The sequence below is a fragment of the Labrus bergylta genome, chromosome 23 (genome assembly GCF_963930695.1).
Source record: "Labrus bergylta chromosome 23, fLabBer1.1, whole genome shotgun sequence".
Taxonomy (NCBI): Eukaryota; Metazoa; Chordata; class Actinopteri; order Labriformes; family Labridae; genus Labrus; species Labrus bergylta.
This window is the reverse complement of record NC_089217.1, coordinates 4,225,422-4,243,169: the sequence shown is the minus strand read 5'-3', so window position 1 is coordinate 4,243,169 and position 17,748 is coordinate 4,225,422. Positions and strand designations below refer to the sequence as shown.

The 17,748-nt window shown below is 46.6% G+C and overlaps 1 protein-coding gene across 9 annotated transcripts in view; it reads left to right on the top strand.

The window, feature by feature from the left end:
- kmt2e (lysine (K)-specific methyltransferase 2E) overlaps nucleotides 1-17,134 on the top strand; it is a 28,170-nt gene extending 11,036 nt beyond the window's left edge. For 2 of the 9 annotated variants that reach the window (XM_020653747.3, XM_020653746.3), the window contains exons 3-25: nucleotides 3,999-4,113; nucleotides 4,681-4,910; nucleotides 5,052-5,191; nucleotides 5,657-5,838; nucleotides 5,944-5,982; nucleotides 6,094-6,294; nucleotides 6,429-6,559; nucleotides 6,764-6,881; nucleotides 6,989-7,098; nucleotides 7,189-7,441; nucleotides 8,449-8,547; nucleotides 10,317-10,388; nucleotides 10,949-11,134; nucleotides 11,348-11,674; nucleotides 11,861-12,160; nucleotides 12,296-12,446; nucleotides 12,558-12,784; nucleotides 12,881-12,937; nucleotides 13,129-13,674; nucleotides 13,926-14,188; nucleotides 14,400-14,479; nucleotides 14,695-14,774; nucleotides 14,859-17,134. In XM_020653747.3, the coding sequence (XP_020509403.2) occupies nucleotides 3,999-4,113; nucleotides 4,681-4,910; nucleotides 5,052-5,191; nucleotides 5,657-5,838; nucleotides 5,944-5,982; nucleotides 6,094-6,294; nucleotides 6,429-6,559; nucleotides 6,764-6,881; nucleotides 6,989-7,098; nucleotides 7,189-7,441; nucleotides 8,449-8,547; nucleotides 10,317-10,388; nucleotides 10,949-11,134; nucleotides 11,348-11,674; nucleotides 11,861-12,160; nucleotides 12,296-12,446; nucleotides 12,558-12,784; nucleotides 12,881-12,937; nucleotides 13,129-13,674; nucleotides 13,926-14,188; nucleotides 14,400-14,479; nucleotides 14,695-14,774; nucleotides 14,859-15,896 (4,945 nt within the window). In that variant the 3' untranslated portion in view covers nucleotides 15,897-17,134. Of the gene's footprint in view, nucleotides 1-2,173; nucleotides 2,333-3,998; nucleotides 4,114-4,680; nucleotides 4,911-5,051; nucleotides 5,192-5,656; nucleotides 5,839-5,943; nucleotides 5,983-6,093; nucleotides 6,295-6,428; nucleotides 6,560-6,763; nucleotides 6,882-6,988; nucleotides 7,099-7,188; nucleotides 7,442-8,448; nucleotides 8,548-10,316; nucleotides 10,389-10,948; nucleotides 11,135-11,347; nucleotides 11,675-11,860; nucleotides 12,161-12,295; nucleotides 12,447-12,557; nucleotides 12,785-12,880; nucleotides 12,938-13,128; nucleotides 13,675-13,925; nucleotides 14,189-14,399; nucleotides 14,480-14,694; nucleotides 14,775-14,858 lie in introns of those variants that run through there. The other 7 variants (XM_020653755.3, XM_020653754.3, XM_020653748.3 and 4 more) reach the window with 7 other exon arrangements.
- The last annotated feature ends 614 nt before the right edge of the window (nucleotides 17,135-17,748 follow it).

Here is a 17,748-nt window from a genome sequence, read left to right as displayed (position 1 = left end):
TTGTATGCCCCCTCACTTCATTTACTTCCTTTAATCATTCTATACCATCTTTGTTCTTTCTCAGTTTCACTCTTTCTTCTTTTTCTCCCCACCTTTCACCTTCTTCCTCATCTCCTGAGCTTATTCAGTGTTCTTCACATGTTCATCTGTGTATGCCCACACTTGCCCTCTACAGTGGCTGAAGCACTGCTTTGTCATCTTTTACTTAAACCTTAGGCTTGAGTCACTTCTCCCTTTCCACCTACATTTGCTCTCCCACGTTAACTTCTGTAAATGGGAAAGGAATTTGCAACAGGGCTCCTTAAATGTCTGCTCTAATGGACGCTCCAGTCTTGCCATTGATTATACTTGCACTCAGCTGTGGCTCATCACAAAGACATGCCCGGTATTCAGCTATTAACTACATCGACATATGTGAAACTGGCAGGAAGCCTAGAATAACACAGACTATATGAGGCATGCAGAATGCCCAATTTTCCCTCCCCAATGCTTGATTCGTGCACACGTGTGTGTGTGTGTGTGTGTGTGTGTGTGTGTGTGTGTGTACGCTGCATTGAGCCCAATAAAGCAGAAATGGTGCATGGTGCCATGGCAACACGCTTCCCATTACCCCGCCTCTCGGCTTCCTATAGTCTTGTCAAGGACGTTGCCTTGGCTTTTTCTGGTCAAATAAATGAAGCAAGAGGGTTCTCGTATGACTAAAGAACAACACACGTCATCAACTTCTAGAGGGGCTCCTGTCTCTTTAAAAGACGGAGAGAGAGAGAGATAGAGCCCTCCCCCTCCACATTGGAGATGTTGCCGCGACAGCTTGTGTTGCCATGGTGCCTGCCCCTCGCAAACCCCCTCCCTCTCCTCTGCACTGCGCAGGGCCTGTTGCCATGGACACTGGCCTGAGTGACAGGTGGTCCTAACATAGACATGGCGTCTTAAACAGTCCCACAGCGCCAGGCCCCCTCCCTTTACCCCCCCCCCCCCCTCCGCCCCCTCCGCTCTGCTGCCATCGGGGGCAGGAGTAAGCCCCTCGCCTTGACTCTCTCACTCGTTCTTTGTCCGTCCTCGCTCTGCGTCCGATCGCTGGCTGTAATTTCATTCAAAAGCCGATAACAAGCTTGAAAGGGGGCTTCCACCTGCTGCTGTCCCATCCAGACCACAGGGACACACACACACCTCTCTGAGGGGTATTGAGCGTGCGCGCCAGCCGATTTTTTTATTCTTTTTAGAACAGCAAGGCTGGCTACTCACCACCATCACGTCCTTTCCACATCCCCCTGTAGTCTGCAGCAGCGTGACCAGCTGTTGGCTAGCACAATGTGTGTGTCCACGGTGACACACGGATCCTCGGCATGCGCGCACACGCTGACCGCATACGTAGTGTTGCCATGGCAGCAAGCGGGAGCTCTTTCGGAGTGAAGGCGTTGCCTCTGGCTGTTCAGTGCTGCTCTTTTTCTCTCCGGCTGCTGGTCCCTACGTTCTCCATGCACGTTCACTCTGCCTGTCCGCCCTCTCTCAGCAGGTGTTTGCATTTTAAAGGACATCTGTTCCTTTTTAAACACTTTGGACATTCATGAGCTATAAATAGTACTTACCTAGCTGCCATCCTACTTTAAACAAATACACTTCGATTTTCTGTCTCTCACTAATCATATTTTCTTGGCATAAAATAAGACTGTTGTGTGTACTCAAACTCTCTAGTTCCCTCCTTTTTGCTTCAACTTCCCATGCTCGGAGTCATGAATGAAACACACCCCCCAGCTATGCAAGCATTCAAACACACTTACTTCCTTAACAGCCCACAAGCTGGTTCTCTTGTTTGCCTCCTGTGTGCACTCGTTTGTGTTTTACTGCCTCTTGCACCAATTCACCTGCAGGTTAAACTTGCAGTGTAACAGTCCAGTCAATTCTTTTGAGCCTATAAAACAATACAACCAGATCTTTAATCCCTGTACATAAAGTTCTGTCTCTGCTCTGGCCAATCGTTAACAGAAGAAAGTTATTGAGTGTAGTTGCACTTCCTCTAGTATTGTATTTAACGTTCTTTCAACTCTCTTTGCCCTCTTGGCTGTTTTGACAAATTCATTTGTGTGGCAGTTAATCTAGTTTGCACACACCTTAGCCCGGGTCCGCCTCCAGACCTCGTGCATGCACTTACGTTTTCACTTTGACAGTGAACACTTGTACAGCACTAGCAACACACACACACAGGAAGTGCTGCACATTGCTCTGTCGGCATGCAGCAAGAGAAATATGGCTGAGAAGGGCTCACACAGGGGCCGTACATACACCACACTTTAACTCAGGACTGCCTTTTTCAAGGGAAGAGGAGGGACAGGTATTTAGTTCATGATTTACTTTTCTTTCTTTTCTTTGCTTTTTAAAACTAGTATAGTTTTTAGCTAAATAATTATTGTATTTGTGTCTAAATGCGGCTGTTTAAGGACTTTAAAACTTAGAACTGTTATGGAGTTGCTGAATTGTTTAACATGAGCAGAAATGCTGCGTGGCCTGTTCAGTGTGCGTCTAGTCTTGGAGTCTTTTGTACCAATCTTACCTGTTTATACTCAAGGATGTCCAGTATGCTTGTGAGCTTTTCACTGTTTGGCCTTGCTCAATGAAACTTGTTGGCTGTGACCCTTTATGGAGTGTGGGGTGTTCTTTTAGTTTCATGAGATAGCCGTTACTCAGGTACCTTGGTGGTGTTAGTAGGTTTCTGACCTTTTGTGATTCCTGGAAATTAATTTGAGAAAAAGAGGTTGATTAAGCAGTGTTTTTGGCATGATTGTACCTGCAGGTGAATATCAGATCAGTCAAACATTACCATACTCTCTCTTCTTGGCTCTTGAATGTATCATGTTCCTCACATTTCCCTCTCTTATCTTTTAATCTTCCCTCCTCGCACATGACTATTTTTTCTTGTGCCATGCGTTTTGCCACTTTCCACTTCCCTCTTGTTCTACTACCCTCTCCGCAACTGAAGAATGAATTAATCGTGTCATGATAAGGGTGGGTTGGGTTTTAAACGGCCAAAACAGGCTCTGTGATCCTTTGGTAAAGTGGATCAACTGGTTTGGTATGAATAAGCATGAAGAAGAAGCCTGTGTGTTTTGTTTGTTGTATGATTGAGTCAGCATCTTTTTTTTTTTTTTAACTTATTGTCTGCCTTGTAGACATCAGTTCAGGGGTATAAACATAAGTTATTCTGACATATTTATTTCTGTTTTTTGTCTGGCTCTGTTCTCCGGCCAAGTCGATGTGACAGCATGCACAGTCAGCCTGTCAATTTGAGGGTTATCAGCAAAATGTACAGTTAAAATACTAAATCAGCGGGAAAGAAGCCCATGTGACAAATATACAACATAACAAGCTTGTAAATACTGATGCATCAATATGAAAACACAATTTTACTCCTAGTCTAACTTGTTTTAATACTTACGATCCAGTTTTTTAGCCTTTTGGTCCAAACCTAAATGGTTAGTTTCCCATTTGAAATGTCATAGGGTCATGTCATTTATGTCATATTTATTTATGTCATGTCATTTACTGACATTTCAGTAAACCCTTCCAAACCCATACAAAGTTACGTCATTCTCACTAAACATATCTCAGAAGAGTTCGAGGCTAACCGGACAATGCTTTTTAAACGAATCAAATCAAAAGGAAAATTACTTGCACTTCAGTTAGTCTGTGTTAAGACGCAGTGACATGGGGTTACATTCGGTCCACCAAAAATGGAATATAGCCACCCAATTTTAGTGTTTGGTGAAAGAACAGGAAATGGAAATATTAAGTACTTGAGTAATTGTTTTTAGTTGGATGTAATATGGCCTTCTACTGACCTACGCCCCCTGTCAGTGTCACTACACTCCTGTTTCAACCCCGCTGACGTACACACACTTCCAGGCACCGTTAAAAGGAAACAGTCACTCAGTGTGTAACCTTGTTATCCAAAGTTATTCACTGTACATTAACAAGCTTTTTCTCTCTGTGTCACCGCCCAGCAGACCAGAATCGGTGGAGGCCAGCCCTGTGGTGGTGGAAAAGTCCAGCTACCCACACCAGATCTACAGCAGCAGCTCTCACCATTCCCACAGTTACATTGGCCTGCCTTACGCTGTGAGTATGCACAAAAACACACTTGCACTGTGCGTCCTCTGTTAATCATTCACAATAAGATCCTGAAATGGAACATTGAACCATCATGTTCTGGTGTCCTCAGACTTTTTATGATACAGGGAACTTTAGGAGGTTGATCAACAGAAAATTAATCAGCAACTATATTGATCAATACGTCTATAGTTCATTGTTTAGTAAGCATGGCCATCTCCTCTGAAAAGTGAGATGTTTGCCTTTTCTTTTTCCGATTGTAGCTTATGGAGTATTTTGTTTGTATTTATCTGGAATAACAGTTTTCAGCGTATCGACCACATGATTAAAATCTACAGAAATAATAGCTTGGAGGTCAATTAATAATGAAACGAGCGGTTGATTTCCTTCCATCAGCTGTTTATTGATTCTCTTTCCATTTACCATTTTAAGTTTTATGGACTAAATAACTTCTAAAACAATCAAGATTTAATCTATCTGGCTCATATTACATATTAAGGTGCTTGATAAACTTTGACTCTACAGAAGCATTATTTGCCTTCTCAACATGACTGATATCCTCTGTTCCCCCATCAGGACCATAACTATGGGGCGCGGCCCCCACCTACACCGCCAGCCTCCCCTCCCCCCTCCATGTTGATAAGACAAGGAGAGGGAGGGCTGTTTGTTCCAGGGGGTCAGGACGAAGCATCCAGGGGCACCACGCTAAGCACATCAGAGGATGGCAGCTACGGGGCTGACATCACCCGCTGCATCTGTGGCTTCACCCACGATGACGGCTACATGATCTGCTGTGACAAGTGCAGGCAAGAGCCCATTTACTCTTCATTGTTTACAGGATCTTTGACATGATGACTCACACCCCTGTTCCTCTTCGGCCTGTACATGTCAGGATTGATGCAGTTGGAAAAAAGTGATTTTAATGTTTTTTTTTTTAATCTTTTCAGTGCCTGGCAGCATATAGACTGCATGGGCATCGACAGGCAGAACATTCCTGAGACATACCTGTGTGAGCGCTGCCAACCACGACACCTGGACAGAGAGAGGGCCATCCTGCTGCAGACCAGGAAACGGGAATGTTTGTCTGGTAAGAAAGAACGCACAGAGGGTTTACTCTTCATAAATATCTCTTTTAAGATCTTTATATATTTCAGTTTGTCTTGAATAAAATCTCAGAAAAAGTTCCAGAATATTTGGATGAAATACTTTCGATGAAAAGGTTGTTACTTAGAGAGCTGCTTCCCTACTGCAGGTGATGAGGTGTTAGACGTTTTCTATGGGAGACCGTAGACGGAGCTTTCAGTTCTGCTCTCATTGCTTTCCTCGCTGCAGTAAATGGCCAGCTTGTTAGTGATCAGAGCAGGTTGTAGGCTGTGTCAGGGTGCAGAGCTCCGTCAGCCTGGGACACACTGACACCTGCTGGACAAGAAGCAAAATCACTTTTCTGTTGGTTCTGAAACATGCCTCAGATTACATTATCATAACCTGGCTGCAGCAGCTGGTGCTTTTTATAGATTGGAATAACTAAAATGTGTGTTGTTTGTTTATTCAGATGGGGATACAAGTGCTACAGAGAGTGGAGATGAAGTGCCGCTAGAGCTCTACTCCACCTTCCAACACACGCCTACCACCATCACCCTGACGACCGGACGCCTTGGCAATAAGCAGGCTGATAAAAAACGCAAAAAGAGTGGTGATAAAGAACCTCCAGCAGCTTCTGCTCGAGCTAAGAAGGTCAGATTTCACTTATTATTTGATCATAACAATATAACGCTCTATTTTAATTAAAACTTCAAGCCAATAGAACATCATTTAATGAAAGTTTTCTATCTGTGGTAGGCTTTCCGAGAGGGGTCCAGAAAGTCCTCCAGAGTAAAGGTAAACTCTCAGAAAACATGTTGTGGCAAAGGTCCTGCAGTTACCTTTTTAAAACGCTAAAACAAATGTTCAAAAATGTTTATAGGTTGTTTTGTTTTTTTTCGTTCTTAGGGTACAGCTCCAGAGCAGGACCCAGCAGAGCACCCGTCTCTGTGGGAGAACAAGATCAAGACGTGGATGGAGCGTTACGAGGAGGCCAGCAGCAATCAGTACAGCGAAGACGTCCAGGTCCTGTTACGTGTTAAAGAGCAAGGCGACGGCAAGAGCCTGGCGTACAACACGCACCCTGCTTCCTTCAAACCCCCTGTGGAGGTATAAAAAACTCATCTTTCACTTAAATCAATACACTTTGCTTTACATTGTCTTATAGTTAAACATGTAGTGAGTCTACTGCACCAGCTTCAGTGTTGGATAATGTCTGACTTGTCTTTCTGTTTTTGTTTCAGAGTCAAGTTCAGAAAAACAAGAAGATCTTGAAGGCGGTGCGAGACTTGGCCCCAGACTCCCTCATCATTGAGTACAGGGGAAAGTTCATGCTTCGACAGCAGTTTGAGGCCAATGGTTACTTCTTCAAGAGGTCAGCAGGGTAGTTTCTCATAAAGAGGGATTCCTCCTTTGAGTCCTAACTTACCATCGTATATTGAATATCGCTGCTTTTCTTTTAATGGAATTAAGCAGTGTTAACAACTCTGGGGTTTTGGGATGGATAGATGTGCATTGTAGTTCATTCAGATGTTTTTATATGAATGAATAACACTCGTGTTGTTGTCCTTTCTTTTAGGCCGTACCCATTTGTGTTGTTTTACTCAAAGTTCGATGGCCTGGAGATGTGTGTGGACGCTCGCAGTTTTGGGAACGAGGCACGCTTCATCCGTCGCTCATGCACCCCCAATTCAGAGGTGAGGCCAATAGAAAACAAATAGATACATCAGTCTGGATTGTTTAAAGAAATCAGGTGTCTTGCTCTCTTTTATATTTATGTTAATTTTTTCATATCCTCTCGTAGGTGCGGCACGTCATTGAGGATGGAATGCTGCATTTGTACATCTACTCCCTGAGACCGATCACAAAGGGCACAGAGATCACCATCGGTTTTGATTTCGATTATGGCAGCTGGTGAGTTCGAACGAGAGTCTGCAAATGGAACAAGTGATTCCTTATTACATCAAACTGACCGTCTTTCTCCTCTTTTCTTGATATTCTCAGTAAATACAAGGTGGACTGTGCCTGCGTGAAGGGGAACCCGGAGTGCCCGGTGCTCAAGCACAACCTTGAGCCCACAGAGAACCTCGGCTCAGGAGGCCGGCGCCGAGGGAGTCGTAAGGACAAGGAGGTGGTGCGCGACGACCTGGGCCAGAATCAGAACATGGGTCTGGACTGCGAGGGGAAAGGCAAGAGTGTATGCGACGGCAAGCAGAGGAAACTGTCTCCTCTTCGCCTTTCCATCTCCAACAACCAGGTAAGATTACAGTCTAATGAATACTGCACTTAATCACCACATCACACCTCTTTTCACACTTTACTGCTCATATTTACATGTAAATTCTACCACTGCATATTTTTGTTAATACACATTTTATCCCTTTGGGTCCATGCATGCAATTTATTTTGATCTTTGTGAACTGTGATATGCATGCGTTCTTTCATTGTTTGTTCCATCCTTTTGAGTTCCCTCTTTATCCCATCATCCCTTATGCATTCACCTTTGCCCCCTGAGCTTATAATTTGGAGTTCAGTTGAAACCATCTTTGCACGGCAGACTTGAAGAGACTGCAGGCGTACATCAGGGAGTTTTATCACGTTTGTGTTAACAGAAACCGAAGATGGAAAATCGTTTCTCTAGTTTGTTTTAGAAAGCGGTTTGCTCTTGCAATGCCCAAGCTTAATTATCTCCAAACTTAGTTCCTTTAGAATTTTGAAATTTAAAGTGCTGTTAGTGTTGAGGTGTTCTTATTTTGTGAAAATTGGATACTTGAACAGTCAGAAATTAGCCCAGAACAAAGTGAGAGTGCAGTGCAGGATATTTAAATAGTAGACTTGTTTTGCAGATGTAACAGGTTAGATGTCCCGATGTTAAAAAAAAGATGTAAAATGTTTAAAAGTCTTTGACATTACAACAACGTCCTCACAGCGTAGTAAGAGCTCAGTATGTCAGATGCTACATGATTCATTTTAAAAGTGGATGCAGGTGGAGTGAGGTTAAAGTGGAATAGGTAAAATACCAAATTCATGATGAACGGGGCTTCTTGTAAGATCAGAAAAAAGTCTGAGCAGTAGTGTTTTGTGCACAGACTGGCCACTAAAAACTAGCATTATTGTTAGATATCTTCCCTCACCCACTTCCCTCACCCCCCCCCCCCCCCCCCCCCCCCCCACTCTTACCTGTCTCCCTCTAGTCTGTAGTCAGACTGACTGACTGATCAGCCATGATAAAGCGCCATACCCCGTTCTCCCCTGCTCTTACAGGATCCTGAGTTATATGAGGATCTTGAAGACAAAACCTCCGTTAGCAATGAAGTAGAGATGGAGTCAGAGGAGCAGATTGCAGAGAGGAAGAGGAAGATGGTAAGTGTGCCAAGCTAGGGGCTACAGCTTTTCTTTTTTTTTTAATTTGCTTTGCAGCCCCCCCCCCCCCCCCCCCCAAGCACAGAAATCAAACGCTCCCCTGTTGCTCTGGCCATGGACTGTCGACTAAAGGGGCCTGTGTGCTTAGATAGGAGCAGCTGTCCTCTGCCTCCCTTCCATAAAACTACCCTCCTCTTCATCACTCATCTGCTTCAAGTGCTCCCCGTCACTGTCAACACCCCCTGTTGCTGTTCTGTTTAGTTTTTCTCCTCCCTCCCCGCGGCTCTGTCTTCTTTTCTGTCAGTTTATTTCTCCTCATTTGTTGCCTTTATTTTCTCCAGCGTGAGACAAAACGAACAGGCCTACGTTCCCATTAGCAACACCATCTCCTGTCAGTGGGAGCAAACCAGTATCTTGTGCCGTCATGCGAGCTGGAAATGTCCCCCCAGTGTGTCTTATACTTTGAGTATACTGCTCTTGTCTTACCTTCGCTGCAGCGAGGAGTTTGAAATGGCCAATTACTGTTTCAACAGCTTTTTCCCCCTGCCAAACTGCCGTATGTCCCACAGAGATGGGATCAAGCGCGCACACACACACACACCTCTCTTTCTTTGGAAATTACCCTGCAGTCAGCTTCATTTCACACGGTCGACCCAAGGTGTAAAGTGCTGACTCATCTTTGGCCAACATACAGTTCTGCTAATCGGCCAGAGAGAGATAAATGGTTGAAGAGCTTGAAAGAGAGGGAGGGGGGAAAGGAGGGGCTGCAGAGGGTAGAGCCTTGTTGCCAGGGCCATATTGACTTTGGGAGATCCAATAGGCTTCTTTCCATGGACTGTGGCCCAGGAGAGAGCGCTGTACCATCTGAGTTAAAAAAAAAAAAAGAAGTGTGCATTCACAAACTGACGATGGGTGGGTGTGGATGTGTGTGTGTTGTAAACCCAGGCCGTGACAACGATGCGGCGCAGATAACATCAGCGTGTGTTGGCATGATATCTCTTCTACTTACAAAAGAGCCCCTATTGTTTGAAAAGGCAACCTGGCTGTTTTTGTCCTTTCACTGGGGGGGGGGGGGGTGACAATGTCGATTAAATACTGCTTTGCTTGTTTCCTTTGTTTCACCTGGGAGACAACTTTCCCTTCAGTTATAATTACTCCATCATGCTTATCCTTGAGGTTAAAGGGGGCATGTAGCTAAAAAAAAAGCAGGAATTTTTTCACACTTTGAGGATTTTGTTGTCCTCACACATTAGGGCTGCACAATTAACCGTAAATGTATCATTACTGCGATATGAGCCTGTGCGATAAACAGCAAAAGTCTAAATACACGCGTATTATATAAAACATGATGAACAGCAGATAGACACAGAAATGTATCCAATGGGTCGGGAGTAGTTGATCTAGCCTTGACCTGCCCTCTTTCCTCCCTGCACACACCAAGAGGATGCACCATCTAACTGAAAATTGGACGGCCTTCAAAACCAGTCCTGCCTCTCAAAAATTGGAATTGTCAGAAACAGTCTGACGCTCATATTGTGATATAAAGAAACTGTATTTTGGAAGGAGCACCATGTTTACCAGTATCTTATTCATTAAGATGTTACAGATTCCAAACTGTCCAACACCTACGGCACCTGACACGGGTCTTTATTGCACCTCCAGGAGATCAGGGAGCCTCTAGTCTAGCTCTGTCCAGTGTTTATGAAGCCTTGTGTAGGGGGACATGTCTCTTCTAATTGGGCTCTTGGGTCTCTTTATTGAACACTCAGGCCTGCCCAGCGGAGCAGTCCCATCTCCATGTCGGGGCGGCTTCCAGCTCGAAGGGACTGAAACAAAAGGAGGTAAATTTGACCCATACATAGCCAACCTTACTCCACCCATCTACCAGCACCCCCCAACTCCCCCACTCAAAAAATTCTCCCGGAGGTGACTGACTTACAAGCATTCTAACTGTCCTGTCTTTACAAAATGTCTGTTTTAAAAAATCTTTCAAAGGCTGTTCCGACTCAAGGTGGCGTTTTAGTTTTAGTTTTATTTTTGGTGGAGGCAAAGCTGATGAAATAAAGTGGCACAAACACATACAGGATCACATGCGAAATGCTATCCCAGCCAGGTAAACTATAAACTGCCCTTCAGGAAAGTGTTACATACATGTAGAACATGTCACATTGACATCTTTACAGCATTGCTCCTGTTGTTTCTCTCTGACCTTTTCCCCCCTTTTTGTTTGCTTTACCCTGTAAGCGAAGGGGTCACTTTCACCACCTTCCTCTGCAAGCGGCTTCCGCTATGTAGCAAACATTAACACGTTGTACCACTGTCCCTGGTGCTCTGTGGGAGAGATGACTCCATGGACTAATGCCTCCGAACCCCCCCATTTTTTCTTTCTATTTCGCTGCAGACTCGAGAGGAGAGGAAGATGGAGGCCATCCTGCAAGCTTTTGCCCGCATGGAGAAGCGAGAGAAGCGCAGGGAGCAAGCCCTGGAGAGGATCGGGAGCGGCAAGACCGAGCTGGGGTGTCGCAGTGACATCAAGGAGGAGCCTCCGGCGACACCGGAGATGGCAGATTCTCCAACTTTAATGCAGGTAAGAGCGCTGTGACACAAATACTCTCCTGTGTCGTGATCTTCATCTTTAAGATGTCTGTTGCTCTGCCAGCTTCCACACACTGATGTTTCACACAGAAACACTTGTGAGCAAAAAACAGGCTGAAATAACTTAATTAATATATTATATTTGTGTTAGTCAAGGAAGAATTTAATTTTGATGAATACCAAATCCACTCTGTGATTCTAACAGCCGCTTCTGGAGGTGAAAGAGGAGCCTGGATTAAAGCCAGCTAAGGTCAAAGGGTCAAGGAACAGAAAGAGTTTCTCAAGGAATCGCACGCACATCGGCCAACAACGCCGGCGAGCTCGCACCATCAGCGCCTGTTCAGATTTGCCGCCCGGCTCTCCGATAGAGTCCATGGAGCCCCTGGCCAACGACGCCTCCGAAGGAGAGATGCTCACTGCACCCGAGCCTGAGTCCATCTCAGCCCAAGCACCGGACTCCAGCCCCCCACACAGCAGCTCACCTGCACCTGACAGAAACCGCACCGGCAGCAAGACCTTCAAAACTAAAAAGGTAACGACAGAGTCCTCAAGAGCAACAACACGCTCAACAGTTTTAGCAACTGTGTAATTTGTTACAGAAAACAATAATTACACATGTACAGGACGAGATTTAAAAAAAAAATAGCTTTTAAAAAAAAAGGTTTGTGGAAACCCTTCATACTGAAAAATAAATTAAAATGTCTTCTCTTGTCAACAGCACTTTGTGAGTGAGTGGGTGGGAGAGAAGCAGCCGGATCGTGGCGGGGTAAGAACACCGGAGCCGGTCCCCGAGAGGCCGCTGAGAATAAGCAGTGATCCCGAAGTACTCGCCACGCAGCTGAACGCGCTCCCCGGGATGGCCTGCTCGCCACAGGTGTACAGCACGCCCAAACACTACGTCCGCTTTTCATCGCCGTTCCTGGCCAACCGCAGCCCAACGACTCCTGGAGTCCCCACTGGTAGACGGCGATCCAGAGAGCTGCCAGAAACGCCGCCGACCACCGGCTCCTGCAAGAAGGTTCAGAGACTAGCTTTACAAATTCTTTATTCTTGAACTGATACAGATCTGATTTTAGATTCAAAATGCTTTTTTTTTTTTTTTTTTTAGCTCTTGAATTGTTGATTTACTTAACCTTCGTTTTTGTTGCTATAGCGATGGTTGAAGCAGGCTCTGGAGGAGGAGGGATCCACCAGTCCAGCCAGGCGGCCGTGCCTCCTCATGCCCTACGAGGGTCCTCTCAGCCCCTCCATTAACGGAGACTCTGACAGCCCCCTACCTTACAATGGCACCTGCTCGCTACCAGGTAGGCCTTATGAGAACTGGGCAGCATGGGGTAACCTTAACCCGTCTTAACCCTCACATTTACAAAATGTAAATAAATCCTCGTCTGAACATTTAAAAATTCTTCCTACAGAGTTGCCCACACCTTTGAAAAAGCGGCGGTTGAGTCCGTTAGACGCCTGTTTGTCCGAGAGCTCGACGCCCTACGGCTCCCCTTGTGCCACACCGACCAGAGCCGAGCAATCGGAAACACCTGCAACCCCAATCTTATTGGCTACCCCGCCGCGTCCCCGAATAGAGGAGCCCAGTACAGAGACCCTTCCCAGCACCCCAACGCAGGCACTTAATGCCCCTCAGGAGGTAATGCTGTCTATATTGAAATCTCATCTGCACACACGCTCTTGTTTACAAGAGGAAAAAGAGCTGCAGTGACAAAAGTGTGTTCTTGTCTTACAGAGTGAATCTTCAGCAGAGAGCTCCCCAGAGGTCACCCGGAAACCCAGCGTACAAGAGGTGAGTGAAGGACACTGCAGGAGTTATTTGTGCTCTATCTCTTGTTTTTTTTAAACTTCTGAAAATGACTGAGCGAGTGTTTTGTTTTCAAGTTTTAATTGTAGGATCAGTTTGGTTCTTTCTTAAAAGGTTTGATTGTTAGAGAGAGGAAAAATGAGGGAGATGTTGATTCTTCTCCTCTCCTTTCCTAGGCTGATCGTCCTCCTTCGTTGGCCTCCTCTCCCTGCGTCCGAGCTCCCATTTCAGACGGACTTCCGACAGAAGCCAAGCCTTCAGCTCCTGAGAGTCCGCAGCCTCCAGCCGCTGAGGCTGTGGATCTGGGAGAGGACCATGCAGACGGCGGGGTCGTAGAAGGGAGTATCGAGCCTCCCTCCACTGCAGAAACGTGTGCTTCCTCTTTTCCTGGCTGGATTAAAAGCCCTGACAGAGGCCCGACTGGACCAGCTGGCCTGAACTTCTCTCCAGTCAACTCAAACTTACGGGACCTCACGCCCTCACACACTCTGGAGCCTCTGACGGCTCCTTTCAGGCCTGAAGCTGCAGCTGGGGCTGTAGCAGGATCCGCAGCAGTGACGGGGACTCTGGTCGTCTCTCAAGCCCCCTACGTTGAAGGACAGGGGCCGCTCTTTTACCCCTGCTCGGATGAAGGGGCTGCGCTCGGCTTCTCCCGCTCAATGAGTGGGGACAGCAGCGGCGAGGCAGGAGGGTCGGCACAAAACCCTCCACAGAAGAAAAAGGTGAGAGCAGCCATGATTATTTTTTAGCTAAAGTAGTAAAAGTCTGCTGCTATCTGTCTTAATCCTGCAAACAGACACGGTTATGTGGTCGTGTGAGATTAGTCCAATATAAAGAAGTGGAATAATGAGGAAAACCAAAACAGTACTAGCTGCTCTTTGTTTCAGTAACTGTCTTAATGCTGCCCTCTACTGGTGTACAATAAGAACTGCGTTCTCTTCTTGAATTACATTTTGGTTTCTGCGTCTTCCAGGTTTCCCTGCTAGAATACAGGAAACGCCAGAGAGAGGCTCGCCGCAGTGGCTCAAAAACTGAGTGCAGCTCTCCCGTTTCCACCGTGCCGCCTCTGACCGTGGAAGCCTTCCCCATTGCGATAGAGCCCCCCAGTGAACCTCCCCCGCCCCCTGCACCCACAGCGCCCTGCGATACCAACACCGCCACTGTGAAAGAGCAACCGACCAGCGAGGAGGCGGAGACATCGGGAGAGAAAGGGGAGAGGGATGGAGAAGGACAGTGGTAGGAACTACCAAAGCTACTTTAACCTAAAACATGAAAAACCTAAGTTTCCATATTCTTTTCAGTCTAGTTTTTCATATCTTTGATTTCCATTTGAAGTCCTGGAAAAAATGAAACCATGTTAATTAATGCATCCTTTAAGTGTGACAATTAGCATTTACTTTTTTTCATAAAAACATGATTACAATGTCTTTTATTTGTTTCTTTTCAGGACGTCGTCAACTTCTGTAGAGCAGGCCCGAGAACGCAGCTACCACAGAGCTCTGCTCCTCAGCAAAGACAAAGACACAGGTGAGAACGAGGACTTTGTATCACCTGAATTTAAGGAAGAGAGGCAGTTTGGAGCCAAGCTTCTTAATCCTTAAAAGAAGAATATAGATTCATTTTTATACCTTGCAACCTGAGGGGTGAAGAAGTAGTAACAAAACTCAAGAAAGCATTTTCCAATGATTTATGTGTATATCAAGATTTTTGCTTATTTATGAAACTGTCTTTGCCTTTTGAAGACGGTGAAGCAGAGGGTGGAGATACACCTGGAATAAGAGATTGCCCATCTCCAAGTCTTCAAAAGACCCCCACCCACGCAGTAAGTCTACATCACCCACACGAGCTCTGACTTGTGTGTCAGTTACAAACAAAAAGTCTGACATTTCCTCTCTGCTCCTCTCAGCCGTGCTCTCCTGGACCTCCTGCCCGACCAGCGAAGGAGGAAGACGCAGACAGTCAGCCTCGGACGCCGAACCCCACGAGCCAGCCGCCGAGCAAGCCTGCAGGACCCAAACCGGCTCCTGTGACTCCAACCAAGCTGCTTCCCGCCCCGTTACCTTCCTCTCCAGTCCACTACCCGGGACCCTCCCTGCTGCACTCCCCCAAACCTCAGCCACAGGGCTCCCCCTACCGCAGCCAGAGGGCGCTGTTCTCCTCTCAGCCTCCAAACCAACCCCAGCAGCAGGCACAGGCGGGCCCTGCTACTTTCCCCCAGTACAACGCCCAAAGTGCTCCTCCCCCACCTCCCCCTCCTCCCCCAGCACCACCAGTCTCAGCAGCTTACTTCCCCAACCAGAGCCCCTCACCTGCCGGACCTTTCCCTGGTTTTAAACCCACGGTCAACCCCTCTTACCCTCCTGGTTCTCAGCCCATGCTGCAGACTCTCTCCCACAGCGTCCACTTTCAGAACTCGGCTGCTCCTCCACCACCTCCTCCTCCGCCCCCCCACCCGATGCCCGGCCCCACCCTCCTCCACTTGCAGCCTCCCATCCAGCAGCACCAGCTCATGCTGTCCACAGCTCCTCCTCCGCCTCCTCCTCCACAGGGCCCGGTCTCCCAAGCGCAGCAGCAGCAGCAGCAGCAGCCGCCTCCTGGTGGCAGCACCTTGCTCTCACTCACCCCTCCTCCACCTCCTCCCCCCCCTCCACCTGCCCCCTCGTCTAATGCCCCGATGCAACCCCTCCACTTTCAGAACTTAGCGGGTTTTCAGCCTGCGTTGCTGCACCCGGGCGCTGCTGCCAACCCTTCAGTGCCCCCATCTTCGTACCCCCCACCCCTCCAGCAGACAGGACTGCCTCCACCTCCCCCTCCACCCCCCCAACAGACTCAACAAGGCCAGGCTCAGGCCGCCGCCTCCCAGATGCCTTCTGGGACTCGTGGAGCCCCTGCGTCCTCGACCCCTTTCCACAGCTCAGGGTACCTGAGCACAGGGTGGCACTGACCCCCCCCCCCCTCCCACATCCGCCCCCGAGAACTCTACCTGAGGGGGGCGCTGTACCATAAGCTGTAGATATGTTTTCTATTTACCTGAACATACGGCCAGTGGAAAAACAGCGGATTGTGGGTGAAAAGGATGCTTTTTAAAAAACAAGAAAAACATGGACAGAAAAATTTTAGAGAAATGGACATTAAATAATCTTCAAGATAAACTGTAAAAAAAAAAAAAGTGAAGATGGACGATCGCCCCGGTGCTCATAGCTCCCTCTCTCTGGCCTCTGTTTGTTTTTATATAACCTCCCTGTTATGGAGAGAAAGCTCTCTGTTCTGTGTCTTGTTTGGACTCCCATTGTAAGGCCCCGCACTTTGTTAATCAATGGACATTCCAGCCTTTACCCCCCCCCCACTCGGCTCCCCCTTCTTCCTCCTCTTTCCTATGTCGGTTATTCCTTTTAACTTCCTCTTCTCTCTCGTCTGTTGTCGGCTCTCTACACCGTTTTATTTGTTTTAATCTAGTGGCTCATTATAGCAAAAGAAGAAAGCTTTTTGTATAGAGAAAAAAAAACACACAATTATTTTTTTTATTACTCTAACAACAAATATCTGTTCACCGCTGCAGATTCAGAAAAAGACCCCGTTTCTCGGAGCCTGCCTCACCGACCTGGGAGGCTGCACTCGTGTGTATGTATGTATGTGTGTGTGTGAATGTGTGTTTGTGTGTGTGTGTATGTTAGGGTTTGGAGGAGAATGGCTGCTTGGAGGAGGTTTGAGATGTCGTGTAACGAGTGCTCGTAGTCCTCCAAGGTAGGCAGAGTGGTCTAGCCCGCAGGTAGGACGTTAGCGGTTTATTTTTGAATATCAATGGTTATTTGTAGAAAGTGTAATTTAATGTATAGGTGGTTACTCCAGCTTTCACCAGGAACAGTTTGTAAATATTTGCTTCTTTTCTTTTCTATGCTTGTACAATTTGCTCCCATCCCATTTTGAAATATGGTTGTACATATGAACGCTCTTCTTGGCAAAACTGAATGTTTCTGTGACTGTAGCATTATTTTTATTTTCTCCCCGCCCCGCCCCACCCCCCCCTCTCTCTCTGGACTCTTTAACTTTGTCTTTTTTTTATTATTTGTGTGTGTGAGTGTATGTTTGTGTGGAGGGGAGAGACTCACAGACACTGCACTGGTTGGCTATTTTCATGGTTCATTATAATAAATCACTGTAATGACAGTTTTATACAACTTGTCTTGACATGTGTTTCTGCGATATTTTGTGCCGCTGTCTCTGTTGTCAAGTTCAACAGCAAATATTTGCTCAGCGTTTCGGCCTTATGGTGAGAAGACGGGGAACAACCGAGGACAACATGACGTGCTCCTGCTGCTGCTGCAGAGATTTTACCAGTGGGAAGTCAATTCAAGAATCATACCTGCACAGTTTTCTCCTTCCTGGTTCCTCTTTGTTCACTTCAAAGCGTGCCAACATGAGAAAGAAATCCTTTCATGCTTCAACTGTTTCAAAGTACTTTTTCAAACGAGCTTTGGGAATGAGGTACGGTGTGAATCTTACAGGCTAAACTGTAATAATCATCCTGCTAAACTTCTCGATGGTAAACTGGAAATCGAGCGGTGAAGAACCAAAGAGGCCACAGCGCTCAGTGTTTTTATATCGCTTAGCGTGGAACGTTGAGATGAAGGGCCTATCTACGTAATTACGACCCGACTTAGCTCCGCCCCTTAAACTAGAACTGAAACTTGAGAAAATTGTAATAACGGTCAAAAATCGGAAATCAGTCAAACATAGTTCTCAGTCTTTTCACGATGTTTAAAGCTTTCTTCTTGCAACATATTTAGCGTGCTTGG